At 43.8% G+C, this 13,808-nt stretch overlaps 1 protein-coding gene across 4 annotated transcripts in view; it reads left to right on the forward strand.

The window, feature by feature from the left end:
* Nucleotides 1–13,808, forward strand: part of LOC126457242 (cytohesin-1) — a 210,360-nt gene that overhangs the window by 143,641 nt on the left and 52,911 nt on the right. For 3 of the 4 annotated variants that reach the window (XM_050093390.1, XM_050093389.1, XM_050093386.1), the window contains exon 1: nt 736–1,020. The exons of the other annotated variant lie outside the window; for it this stretch is intronic. In XM_050093390.1, the coding sequence (XP_049949347.1) occupies nt 835–1,020 (186 nt within the window). In that variant the 5' untranslated portion in view covers nt 736–834. Of the gene's footprint in view, nt 1–735; nt 1,021–13,808 lie in introns of those variants that run through there. 4 annotated transcript variants of the gene reach the window in all.

Consider the following 13,808-nt stretch of genomic DNA (forward strand, 5'->3'; position numbering starts at 1 on the left):
TCGAAGACATTCGTCGTCCAACAGACTGATAAGGTTACACAGTATGTTCGGAGGCATTGTTTTAAACCAGACAATGTACTGTACATTCTCACGGTCTCTGAAGCAAAATATCGGGACAATGTCGAGTGATTTGCAGATGTAAATGAAGTTCAAACAACGAAATAATTTAATGTTCTTAGTATAAACAAGGCTTACAACCAAGAATCGTTCCTAAATCAACGTGAATTTGACTTGTCGAATCCTGTACTAACTCATTAAAGGAAAAGTCGTTCGCACAGACGGCAAGTATCTTGATGTGCGATGCTTTCTTGATTCCGTAGAACCCAAACATGTTCTGTCAGTTCAGTTTTCTTTCACCATTGTCTCCCAAATGACGTTATTGTCGGGAAATGGAGGCAGATGTATAAAGAAAATAGCGACACTCACTGATTTTACATGCTGTGTAATAATCAGCGTAAAAATGCGTTATGCCTTTGCTAAACTTATGATGCATACATTTATCTCTACGTGACATGTAGCCGTTAAAGCAGTCTTGTGCGTTACTTGTATGCCTGCTTACGAGTAAAGGTGATTTCACTGATGAGCAAGTAGAACGTGATTCCGATACCAATGCGAGGAGACAGGAGTAGCTTCGTGAAGACTCCGCAAGAGGCAGGCGCGGCGCGCGACGAGGTGCGCCGAGTGGCCGCTAGGGGCGCTGATATTGCTGTCCTACAGGGCCTGTTGGATAGCAGGGGAAGTACGCGTGAAGCCGGCGGAGCGGTCGGCCGGCTGTGTACAGAGTGTGGTGGTGCTGTTGTGTTTTAGTGGCTGATGATTAAGTGACTTGGAATCATGGTGCTAACTACCGGAGCGAGTAGAGCTCAGCCCCCGGGGCCAGTGTCGGCGGGTTGGTTCGCGTCACTCCGGAGGAATCGTAAACAGCACAGGACCGCTTCGGTCTCATCGTCGTCTTCTGCTACCTCAGCGCATGGGAGGCTGCTTGCTCGGTCAGCGTGGGACCTATCAGCATCGTGCTTGGTAAATACAGTGACTGTATTTATTGCGAGGTAGTTAGCAGTTAAGAACTGGCGACATTTCAGTCCTTCCAGTGTGACACTTGTTGAATGTGATGGTCCAATCGTGCATAACAACGTCTGTCAAACATTGTGCGTCAACAAGTGGAACATAGTGATTTCTGTAAACTTGCATTTACAGATGTTGTAATTGGCGAAAAATATTGAGATGGGACAGAAGAGCGCTAAAATGTTAATCAGTTGGAAGTTGCAGCAGATCATGGATCATTGCGTGGAAAGTTGCTTTCGCAGAACCGGAGTCGATGTGTGTCAGGTATACTTGCGCAACCACGCTGCTGGAATGTCAGGGCTGTTTTGTGCGAGAAGCGTAGACGTCTGTGCCCGATCAGTAAGGTGTCACGTTCCACTCATTGGCGTAGTTTGTGCAGCGCTTGTTTTCCTGGATCGCATAACTTGCGCCAAATCTTAGTCGTGTACGTGCCCGCAGGGGATGCGGGCGTCATCGCTTAATCTCTGACGCGTGCGGAAAGATATCAGTTTGACAATATGCGTAAGAACTGATAGCGCTACCGGATGGATGCGAAATATCTCGATCCCAATCATCTCAAAGGAAGTGCAAAGCCTCAGAATTCCTGAATCCGCTCCCTGTGTTACGTCGGGCATAAGTGACACATTCATTGTTTATATGGCCACTAAAAGCAGCGGTGAATAATAGTACAGTTAACGATAATTGTCATTGAGCAGCTTTTTTCTAGCGTGCGTTGGCTGTAGTTACTATTTACATTAAGAAACTATATTGTTCATTGATGTTAAAGCGAGCATGTAGCTACATTAAAAATTTAAGCTAGAGGGAGTGATAAGGCTATTACATAATGCTTGGAAATAATCGCACTGTTGCCGAAAATGTTTTTTCTAAATGCTGTATTCAAACCAGCAAGAATGATAGTGATTACGCAGTCAGTACACTGGAGACACCCAAGTCTCACTTGAGAAACAATGAGATCGGTTGTGTGGATTTAGAAACTACAAATTTCGGAAACCGGTTCGCAGTCATGTAAAGGCTTACAGGCTGCTTTGCTCCCGCAAGGGTCGTTATATATTGTTTATAGCGCGCATGAAAGTGTAGAGACCGGTTTTTTCCCCTTCCTGCTTCCGGAAGGGGACGTCTGGAAGAAAGGATTCATTGAATAGTTCTGTAGATCATTCATAATCAAAACGGAAGAGATTGTGCAGCACTTGGTAGAATTCTATAAAGCTCTTTGAGCTTGTTTCCTGTCACTGTCGAGCGAGGTGGCGCTCTGGTTGATTGGGTTCGTGTTCTCATAGGTTTGGGATTTTAGGCAAATGTTGATTGTCCGTGGAACAAGCATAGCCGAATCCTCTCCTCACCAGCTGCTGACATTCGGCGGAAATGAATTCTAATTTTTTCTTCCGCTAGCGGATTAAGAAATAAGCGCAGTGTCTGAAAGCTACATCGGGCGGTAAAAGCCTGTGACGTACGTGTAGAAGGCCGAGGAGATTAATTAGCGGCTGTTGCCAGCTCTGCCGGGCTGTCACCTTCTGTAACCTTCCGAGGGACGAAAGGCTTCGTTCGCTAGCAAATCCCGTACCGAGAGTAGTCTTTGGAAGTCCGCGCTGTCTCACCGACTTCGCGCTTGGAATTAGACTGCTTCGTATGAAAGCAGTCACGATCCGTTGGTCTGCTGAGACTGTCTGCCAAAAAAACTATTTCGGAGAATGCATAGCTGCTACCCTCTGAGCTTGTTGGGTACTCTATAAGAGACTCTTGTTGAGTACGCTGTATAGCACCTGACATTTAAGTTTGAGCGAAGGCACGCGTACATAAGATTTCAGAAGATTCTAATCGTATATATATAGCCCCCTGCTCTCCGTCCCCCCCTCCCCCTTCACTCACATGCAGAAGAGAAAGTGCGAATGCGGATATTTTTCACTGATGCAGAACGCAAATATTCAGTGACCAAAATATTTTGAAATACTGTAATACTAGTTGTGTTCGATCTGAAGAATGGTTCGATGCAGCTCTCCACGCACCGAGCGAGGTGGCGCAGTGGTCAGCACATTGGACTCGCACACAGGACGACGACGGTCCAAACCCGCGTCTGGCCATCCTGATTCAGGTTTTCCGTGATTTCCCTAAATCACAAATACCAGGATGATCCCTTTGAAAGGGCACGGCCGTTTTACTTCCTCGTCGTTCCCTAATCCGACGGGACAGATGGCCTCGCCGTTTGGACCTCTTCCCCAAATCGTCAAACCAGCTAGCTTTCCACGCTAGTCCAGCTGGAGCAAGGGCGGCGGTCCTCTCCACCCGCTACACGCGCGCACAAGGATATGCACATACTGGAAGAACTGAAATGACGCCAGCTATCAACTCCTGAGTTGATAGGACACACACTGAGGCACCAAGCAATCGTCAACGGACGCGCGCGCGCTCTTTGCTACCCATTCATTTAGTACATCTTAATTAATTACCGGATCTACCCATCTGATCTTCAGTAATATTCTGTAGCACCACGTATCAAAAGTCTGTTATCTGGCTGAAATGTTTCTTCCACGTTTCAATTCTGTATTAGGCTACTTCAGTACACTTGGTACCAAATCACGAAAGTCCTGGAGATGAGTTTCTGTGAAATGGGTTGCCCACCGAAAAATAATATAAATTGACTCTTAGATTACACGTGGCTTCATTTCACAGAAGACGTTCAGTACTCTACATTTTGTAATAGTTGCACGGAAGGAATATCAGTTGCATGGCCGAAGTTTCCGTAGGGCAAGCAATATTCAATATTTGGTTATGCAGTGGCGAGATTAGGAAGCTAATTCCTCCAAATGAGTAGCGCTTCGTTTCCAAGTTTGACCTGGATTGTAGCCTAGGTAATTCAATTGATCAGATGGAGAAAACCCTTAAATGTTTCCAGATACCTAAGGTCTTTAGTGTTTGCTTCAGAAAGTCTTTTCTTGAAAACGATGGTCTTGTACAGCTGCAGAAATTTCAGTACTGCCCTTATCGTTGTTTGTTATCGACAGATGCTGTAAGGCCCGTTTTACCAAAGAGACCTTCTTGTGAAAATTGTCAGTTCGGAGCCACGCGACTGCTACGCTCGCAGGTTCGAATCCTGCCTCGGGCATGGAAGTGTGTGATGTCCTTAGGTTAGTTAGGTTTAAGTAGTTCTAAGTTCTAGGGGACTGATGACCATTGATGTTAAGTCTCACAGTGCTCAGAGCCATTTGAACCATTTTTTTGTGAAAATTGAATAGTCGAAATTCTTGCGCCCTTCGTTTTTGGGTGTAAATCAGCAACCAACCACGTCGTGAGCGTCTGATGTCAAAGATCTGTGGATTACGCGGAGTGTGGAGTTCTAAATTTCTGAGTATACTGCACACTGCGCATGCGCAGACAAGGAGCTGGCAGCGTCTGCCAACATCGGAAATTATAACCAATTCTGATCGAAGTCATAGATATTACATTATGGCAATTGCAAAATTACCCAAGGTCCTGGTATTTTTTCCCTACTAGTGTCCTAGTCTACGAGAGGCGAAATATCTGAAAGCAAGAAGTATTCACATTTTACAGAGAAAGAAACCCGCACTTTACATAAATAAGAGCGTGAATAAATCTCCTTAATGAAATTCAACGGTGAAAATCAAAATTATTGGACGAGAAAAACAAATTTCGTTGTTACTTGGCAACTTACAAGAAAATCAAAATACAAAAGATACAGCAAAAAGGCGCTATTTACTGCGTGCTATGTATTGTCTGATATTTTTGGATAACTCTTTTCATGTTCTTTCTACTCTCGGGAGCGTGGAACAATTTACCACACGATATTTGAGAACTTCCACTTTGAGTTCTACTTTAGTCGTCAATGAATGCTGTCGTCATTGCTTGTTCGTAAATTTTGTTACTATATTTCGATTTTTCGAAAAAGAATCGATCCTCATAACCTCACTTTCACCATTCAGATGCCAAACTGCACAGCAGACAGCTGTCACAACACCGGAGATTTTGGCGCCGACGTGTAAACGAAAATACTCAAAACATACGAGAGCCGGTACTGGAATAAAATGCCAAGGGCGCTGCAGTGGACGCACTAGTTTAGAGTAGTCAACAGGGACAAGGAAAGTCGATCGTGTAAAAGAAGCTTAATACTACAAGCTTGGGTTTGGAAGGACTGTTTCGTTACGCAAGGCAGCCACTCATTTGACTTTGGCAGAGGCGGTGGTCGTGCTATTTTTTCACTCTGTCTGCAGACTCGACTAGACTGTGTGCAGTTATTTTTGTTCACGCTGTGTGCACGAACGCAGCCGATATGTTGAGTTCAAGGTGCAGCAACAGGTTGGGCGCGCTGCGCTTGTTTACCTGCGCTAGGTGGGTGCCTCGGCTCAGCAAGGCTGCCGATCTGCGCGGCTGGTTTGCCTGCCAGCCGGAAGCGGTGGCCGCCGGTTTGCGTCACCGGCGCGGCGCCTGTGCTGTGCCTCTGGAATGTGCCTCCTGCTGCGCCGCCCAGCCCTCACGGCCTTTGACTTATGCCCGTTCTACACGGGACGTGTGAGCTTGCGAGATTACCCGTGACGCACCGGTTCCGCCGGCCTTTACCACGTAGTCGGGGACACCTGCATCGCTTTTGGAAGGAACAGGATGAATCCTATTTTCACGCGTATGAAGGAACTTCGATAGTGCGCTGGCGACCGAGCGGTAAGCACAACTGACAAACAGCGCGAAGCTCCGTCTGAATTGTGTCCTGCTCAGCGAAATGCTCCTCTCCTAATAGTTAATGGATGAAGCATCTGCTGTAAGCATTCATTGGAATTTAAACGATAAGATGGCCGTGCATGGAAATGAACGAAATTCAGTGATTCAGATGTATTTGTATCCGGAACTAGTCTCAAAAAAAATGTTCACTTGTAAATTCATTCACAAGTTAACCTGTCTTTGGCACAGAAAGGGGGAAAATATGCTGCTGTAACTTTTCGATAAATTACCAGATGAAATAAAATGTCTGGCAAACAGCAGTAATAGTTTTAAAAATAATTTGAAATTATATCTCCTTGACAACTCCTATACAGTAGACGAATTCTTAAAAAGGAATAAATATATAGTTGAACATTTTTGAACAGTTCCCCACACTCGTTTAATGAACTGAGTAAGAGCATGTGGATTATCAGACCAATAGTGTGATTGGATTGAAGAGTTCCTAGATAACAGAACGCAGCATGTCATTCTCAATGGAGAGAAGTCTTCCGCAGTGAGAGTGATTTCAGGTGTGCCGCAGGGGAGTGTTGTAGGACAGTTGCTATTCACAGTATACATAAATGACCTTGTCGATAACATCGGAAGTTCACTGAGGCTGTTTGCGGACGATGCTGTAGTATATCGAGAGGTTGTAACAATGGAAAATTGTACTGAAATGGAGGATCTGCAACGAATTGATGCATGGTGCATGGTGGCAATTGAATCTCAATGGATGCATGGTGGCAATTGAATCTCAATGTATAAAAGTGTAATGTGCTGTGAATCCACAAAGAAAGATCCTTCATCATTGAGCTACAATATAGCAGGTCAGCAACTGGAAACGGTTAATTCCATAAATTATCTGGGAGTACGCATTAGGAGTGATTTGAAATGGAATGATGATATAAAGCTGATCGTTGGTAAAGCAGATGCCAGACAGATTCATTGGAAGAATCCTAATGAAATGCAATCCGAAAACAAAGGAAGTAGGTTACAGTACACTTGTTCGCCCACTGATTGACTACTGCTCAACAGTGTGGAATCCGTACCAGATAAGGTTGATAGAAGAGATAGAGAAGATCCAACAACAGAGAGCAGCGCGCTTCGTTACAGGATCATTTAGTAATCGCGAAAGCGTTACGGAGATGACAGATAAACTCCAGTGGAAGACGCTACAAGGGAGACGCTCAGTAGCTCTGTACGGGCTTTTAAGTTTCGAGAACATACCTTCACAGAGGAGTCAAGCAGTATATTGCTCCCTCCTACGTATATCTCGCGAAGAGACCATGAGGATAAAATCAGATTAGAGCCCACACAGTGGCATACCAACAATCTTTCTTTCCACGACCAATACGAGACTGGAATAGAAAGGAGAACCGATAGAGGTACTCAGGGTACCCTCCGCCACACCCCGTCAGGTGGCTTGCGGAGTATGGATGTAGATGTAGAATATATGCCTTTTGTGCCATTTAAGGGAATGGGGTACGTAATAAAAACATTATTTTTATGGTTAATCATGAGTGCATTTATTGTGCACTCGACACGTTCCACATCATAACTGTTACCGTGAGATTGATCAGTGGAACTCGTAACTAGAGCGAGCAGACAACTAGACAGGCATAAACAGTGTAGGCTCTTTTTTTGTAGCTGGACTGTCAGTAGCGTGGAGCACTGCAGTAGGCGACTTCCTTGTTAGTCGCACGTCCCATGTAAAACGGGTCTTTGCGAATTACCTGCCTAGAGGCGCAATAGTCCCGTCTTAAAACGCCACACGCTTATCGTGGAGGAGAAAACGGTCCTCTAGCAGCACAACTATTCTGATCTCAATTATTAAGAGTTTCCCCTAGTTAATGCCGGATAACAGGGCTGTTAGAATCATACATGCAATAGGTAACGAGTAAGACGTAGTCGAGCAAAAAAGTACTGGTACATAAAATGGCAGGTTTACTGCAGTAAGAGGCCTTCTGAAAAAACATAAGTTCATACAAAGAAAAGCCCTCTCAGTAGCCACAAAACTGAAACATTACTAACCACACTACCAGATATAACATATGCAAGTGAAACAATTCTCAAAATTGAACGCTGCAAAAATACAGGATGGAAAAAAATCAGTACGTTTATAAACAAACACTAGCAATAATATGCACGCTGGAGACTAACTCGTTAGGAGTTTACAGCAAAACGGATGGGTGGAATTAGAAAGAAACTCATATCCTCCTTCCAACATCGTTGCGATGAAATATCAGAGGGCCAGTAGTGAAATTATGCAACAGTAAGACCAACATTAGTTGCATAATGGGAACGAAGAAACATGCGAGAGGACTAAAATTACAATAAAATATTTAAAAAATGGCAAACTGGGAGGTGAACCAGATAACAGACCAAGATCAATAAACATTGGGGCGATTTGATACGGAGAAAGTTGAGATCCGAGAGAATGAAGTCGTATTGCAACAACACGAAATTGAACCTGTTTTTATAAAATTGGCTGCATTGGCCCAGTAAAGGACGTGCCCTTGACCGGGGTAGGTTATTTCTTGAATTACGAGGTTCGATGACATTAATTCTTATCCGTATTACATTACTACTGGGTCAGTGAAGTAGTTCTGGTGGCGTTTTTCCATAAGTTAAATAAACACAACAGATAAACATAAGCGAGTTCAGACATCAATAAAATATTCTACATTACTATTTACAACAGTATGCCAACGATGGGCAACTTTTCGACTCGGCGACTGCAAAAATCCCGTGATTTTGAGACGAAGAACTCGAGCATGTTCAGAGAGCATTTTCGTCCGGAAAGGAAGTTCCTTGAAGGTTGCTCGATAGCGCGCGGAAAAAGGTGAAAATCTGAGGGTACAGGGTCAGGCGAATAAGGTGGGTGCGGAGTGACTCCCCAACCAACTCCTCTATAGTGTTTCTTGTCAGTCTGGGAGAATGCGGGCGGGCGTTATCGCGGAGTAGCATCACTTTGCGCTGTCGTCCTAATAGTTCTTGGATTGCGTCTCTAAGACGTCTCACTTGTTGATAAGAAGCAGGGACTGGCTGTTTGTGTTATCATTTCATCATTCGGGAAAATGGCGAGACTGAACAGTGAAAAGATTGGGAATTGCGTTGAGCGCTCCACAAACCAATCATCGAAGAAGCAATTCGTAGTACTCTTCCGTCTCTGTTCCACGAGATGCATAACACCTTTTGTGGATGCGCGCAGGTTTTTGCACAGATAGTTACTGCTTTGTTTGGGCTCAATCATCCATTTCTTTTTCTTATGTTAGCAGAGAGAGACCATTTCTAGTCACGAGTAACGATACGAGTCGGGAATGGTCTGTGTTGTTGACGAGCAAGCAGAGATGCACATGACACCCGCTGATTTTTGGCTTGGAGCATGGGGTCCCCATAACACAATTTTTGAACCCTTCCCATTACATGCAAATTTCACGATGGGGAATGTTCACAGTTCATCACATTTGCCACTTCTCGAGTGCACTAACGTGGATCGTTCTGGATTAGTGCGATTAGAGGATAATCAAACCCGGAAGGTCTTCCCGGCGCTATCCAAAGGCATATCCACATACGCGGCGCAAACGTTTCGGTTGCCTCCGCTGCTGTCATCTCTATTGAACTCTAAATAGAAGAGTATGTTGGAAATGTTCCGACTTGTCCACTAGGCACTGTCTCCAAATGACAATATGTAAACTTAAATAGCAACAGTGAACTACAAATAAATGATAGTCGATAATTAAATCCATAGGAACCGGAATATCAACATGCAAAACAGAAACGCTACGAACTTACACACGAAGCTTATATATTTACAGAACTTACAGAACATCGGAACAGGAATGCGAGTGATGTGCTTTTAAACAAAACTCGGGATAGTGTTTGTATTAGGTAGGAGTTAGAAGCGAAATTGGTGTCCGGCGTCAGTGAACTTAACAAATACCATAACTTCGTACTGTGGGACGTACGAACTAATCAGTTTTGGTGTATTGTTCGTCGATCTGGTATTTTCGCGAAGCAGCATTAAGAGCCAGTGACGATTAAAAGCTGTTAGGCCCGTCACACGTTTTAGTAAACGCGTGAACGCACATAAATCCCCTGCACTCTGCAATTAAAGACGCGTTGCGAGTCAAACTACCTCACTCTTGGCGTTTCACGAGCCCGCGTTACGATAAGTCAAGAAACGTTCATATTTCTCCATGCATAATAAAATTACGAGGTGCGAGTAGGACTCGCGCTCTGATGCTTGTGTGTGACACTTCATCCATTCCAGGACTAGGTTTCGACAATTTTTTGCTGTCATTGACATTGATATTGCTAAGAAGTCGCTCCAAGTGTTCAGAGATTTTCTAGAATTTTTAATTAAAAGTTTGAAGACTGTTAACAAATGAGTCTTTTCTTGTGATATTACAGTTTCACAATTTAGATTTTTTTTTCTTTACGTGTGCTATGAAACCTTATTCTTGCCAGATTTCATGATTCTCGACTGATGGGAAGTACATCTGCAGATTTTGATGAGTAAGTTTGCGAGTATCAAATGTTACATAAATGACCGTATCTTTTGACTGCTTTGACTTAAGTATCTGATATTTATTACGCCGCCACGGTACTAGAGGATTAAGTAGGTCCAACACCTGTCAGCATGTTTCATTGTCGTAAGAGACAGCCCTCGACACAAGAATGATCCAGAAAAACCAATCGCAAAAATCCTCTTTAAATATACGCATGGAAAAAGTCTAGATTCAGCAGTTGAAGCCGGCCGGTGTGGCCGAGCTGTTCTAGGCGCTTCAGTCTGAAACCGCGCTACCGCTACCGTCGCAGGTTCGAATCCTGCCTCGGGCATGGATGTGTGATGTCGTTAGGTTAGTTAAAGGTTTAAGTAGTTCTAAGTTCTAGGGAACTGATCACCTCAGATGTTAAGTCCCATAGTGCTCAGAGCCATTCGAACCATTTCAGCAGTTGAAGTTTCGGATATATCTTTGGAATGTTGTGGACAGACGCAAATCATTTCCTTCAGATTCCTTCGGAGTTCTCGGGTCTACGGCAAAACGAAGGATATGTTCCCTGTTTGGTCTCGTCGGAAATGAACCTCTTCGCGGTTCAGTACAGCACAAGAAGTGTTACTTGCGGTTCGTGTCCACTGATGCAACATGCAGATGTTTGGGGTCAGTTCTAGGTGACTGGGCCGTTGTTGGCGCAGCAAGGAGAAACGGTTTTTGCGACCTCCCGGGCTCAGTTGGCAATGGCGGTAGCGCTTTGTGTGCCAGACCAGAGAGAACTGCGTATGAGTGACGTGACGTGATGCTGCCGACAGCGGACTGGCGGCTCAAGTCCAAGGCCCAGACAGCTAGTAGGCGCATTCCGCGCACGGGCGTAGCTTGCGAAAATGCGATCTGCCTGGAGTCTCAAACAAGACACACAGAACTGGGTGACCGAAGACTAGCAAGTTTGGTGTTGCCTTTTTTCTCGCTGTACTGAGCGAAACAGCGCTATCGATTAAAACTTTGGAACATTTTTCCAAGCATTTACTTTTCTTTGTCATTTCAGGCCGCGATGATTTCCTCATGGTCATTGTTGATTTCTCCTGTTTGCTCATCTAACGTAGTGTTGTTGTCAAAAGGGCTTCTTTTACGGCCTGTTTTTTTATTGTATCTACGCGAATCTATCAATTTTCCACTAGAAACAATATTTAGTTTAAAAATGGGAATCGAAGGGCTACCATTGTATAGAAACTACAAATGTAAAAAATCTAAGTAGGTAAATATAAAATTAAAAGAAACTTAAAAGAATAAAACCCAGTAAATGGAGTCACAACATTAGGTCCGAATTCGTTTACTCACACGCTGATGAGAAACGGCTCTCTTCCGTTAGCATTCTGCTATAGCACCACATTTCAAAATTACCTGCCCTCTCCTTGTCTGCACGGTTTATCGTAGACCCTTTACTTCCATATAACGGTATACCATAATTATTGGATTCTCGCCTGATACCTCTTAATATAGACTTTTGTATGCTCGGCTGATGCCCTGTCTGGCAAATCTTAAAGAACGACCTCAGATTTCTGAACATGTTACCGCAAGAAGTACCACTTGTGCTGGGCTACGGCGTGAGTCCAGGGACACTGATGTCTGTCATGTACCTAGCTGAGGAATTTGTGAATGGGCACGACCTGTTTCGAAGATACACTAGTAACATCACTATTTTGTGCATCACTCCCACTACCGCTATTGTCACCTCCACAATTAGTATTAGCATACATAGCGGCGGGTCGCCTGGCGACTGGAGGAAAAACTGTGTACATAAGTCTTTCGTAGTCACATGCGCTAAGTTGACGGTTCCGAATAAGAGTTCGGTCGGTATAAGGCCTATGCGCTCATGAACATTCAACCTGTTTTGGTAGGGTGAAACATGACCAAATAGTAACCAAAACTCTAAAACTACCATAAACAGCGCTTCGTAAAATATGTTGTAGCATACGTTTGAGTACAGTATACAATCGTAATAGAAGTGTATGCAAAGCGAGCGGTTGTTGGCAGGAAAAATCTTCCTGCCGCATTTTTCAGCGAATGAAGTACTCCAAAACCATTAAGATTAATATTATCAGCACTTAACGTTTACTTATGCAGAACGTCACATCTGAAGCGAAATAAATGCAAATAATGAAACAAATATTGCGAACCTAGATGTTTCACTCCCGCTGCTTACCATAGTGATTTGTAACTAAACGGTCCAGCTTAAACAATTGCGTTCAGAACCATCGTATTCAGAGCCACCGTACCAACGCGACTGTAAAGTACTACAGTATTCACATTTGGCTACAAAAATAAAGCCGCTGAATTACTAAACATCTTCGTGAGGTGGTAACGCTGATCATTCGCGTGCTGTGACTATGGTGTATGGAGATAAGTTAGTCAGCATTACTCTAAGCTTATTACGTACACATACACGCAACTCAGCAGACCCACCTGGACTTTCCATGAAGCGTGAAGATCGTGAATGGTTTTGGGAGAAACACTGCAAGTGGTGGCGATGGCGTACGTAGACTGGAATCGCTTCTCAGTGTTCGGTATAACATAGTACACGCGACATTTATGAAACCAGAACGTCCTGAACATGAACATGCTGTTACTGCAAAATAGCGACGATGACTCATCGTAACATGTCGTTGCAACATTAGTGTTTTCTTCTACAATGCGGCTGCACAAGAAACTTCATTCGGGTGACTCACTATTCTTAGCTAGGAAAAATTAACATTTTGCTTGGTGAATATTCACGTTTTCTTGCACATTTTCATTATACTTACGTATATTTAGAGGAAATGCATTCAATCAAACTGGGTGTGAAATTTTAGGTTGACGACTACACATGTGTAACCGAGGAAACTCAGTTCCCTACCTTGAAAAACATTGCTACCGTTGTTTGATTCAAGGAATACGGTAGGCAGACTTACGACGCGTATCTTATCAGGATTGCATAATTAGCTTCTAATCCTCGTGACTCATACCGAAACAGACTACGCAACCAGAACACGAAAGCTGTGTGCGCACAGTGTAGGACGGTTGTTGACGAAAATTTTTGCTGCCTCCATCAGGCGTTACGATTTTCATTGTCTGTGCTGTTGGTTTTAAAAGTACATGTAACGAACACCTACTATAAGAGCGTAGACCCATTGCGGACAAATTTGAAGAATTTAGAGTGACGAAAGCCATCTCCTGGGTCCCTCACCCTTGTACGGCTAATATCATCCTGTTTGCAGAGAATGGACGCGGCATATTTTTGTCATATTCGAAGTCATAGCGGTTCGGAATGAGAAATATTCTAGATTACGGTAAAGATAAACATCAGAAAAATACACATTAATATCAAAAAGTTAAAACGGCTGAAATAAACGTTCAAAGGTGTGTTGCATTAATTTTCCTATCCTCCTGCAGTAATAATTTGTTTGCCATCCATTGGTAGAAATATTCTTGCGAATGGACTAACTTTACCGGAAGTCGGCAGTTAAACAAGCCCTCTGAGATTGTGCGAACATGTTAGAG

Source organism: Schistocerca serialis, chromosome 2 (genome assembly GCF_023864345.2).
Source record: "Schistocerca serialis cubense isolate TAMUIC-IGC-003099 chromosome 2, iqSchSeri2.2, whole genome shotgun sequence".
Lineage (NCBI taxonomy): Eukaryota > Metazoa > Arthropoda > Insecta > Orthoptera > Acrididae > Schistocerca > Schistocerca serialis.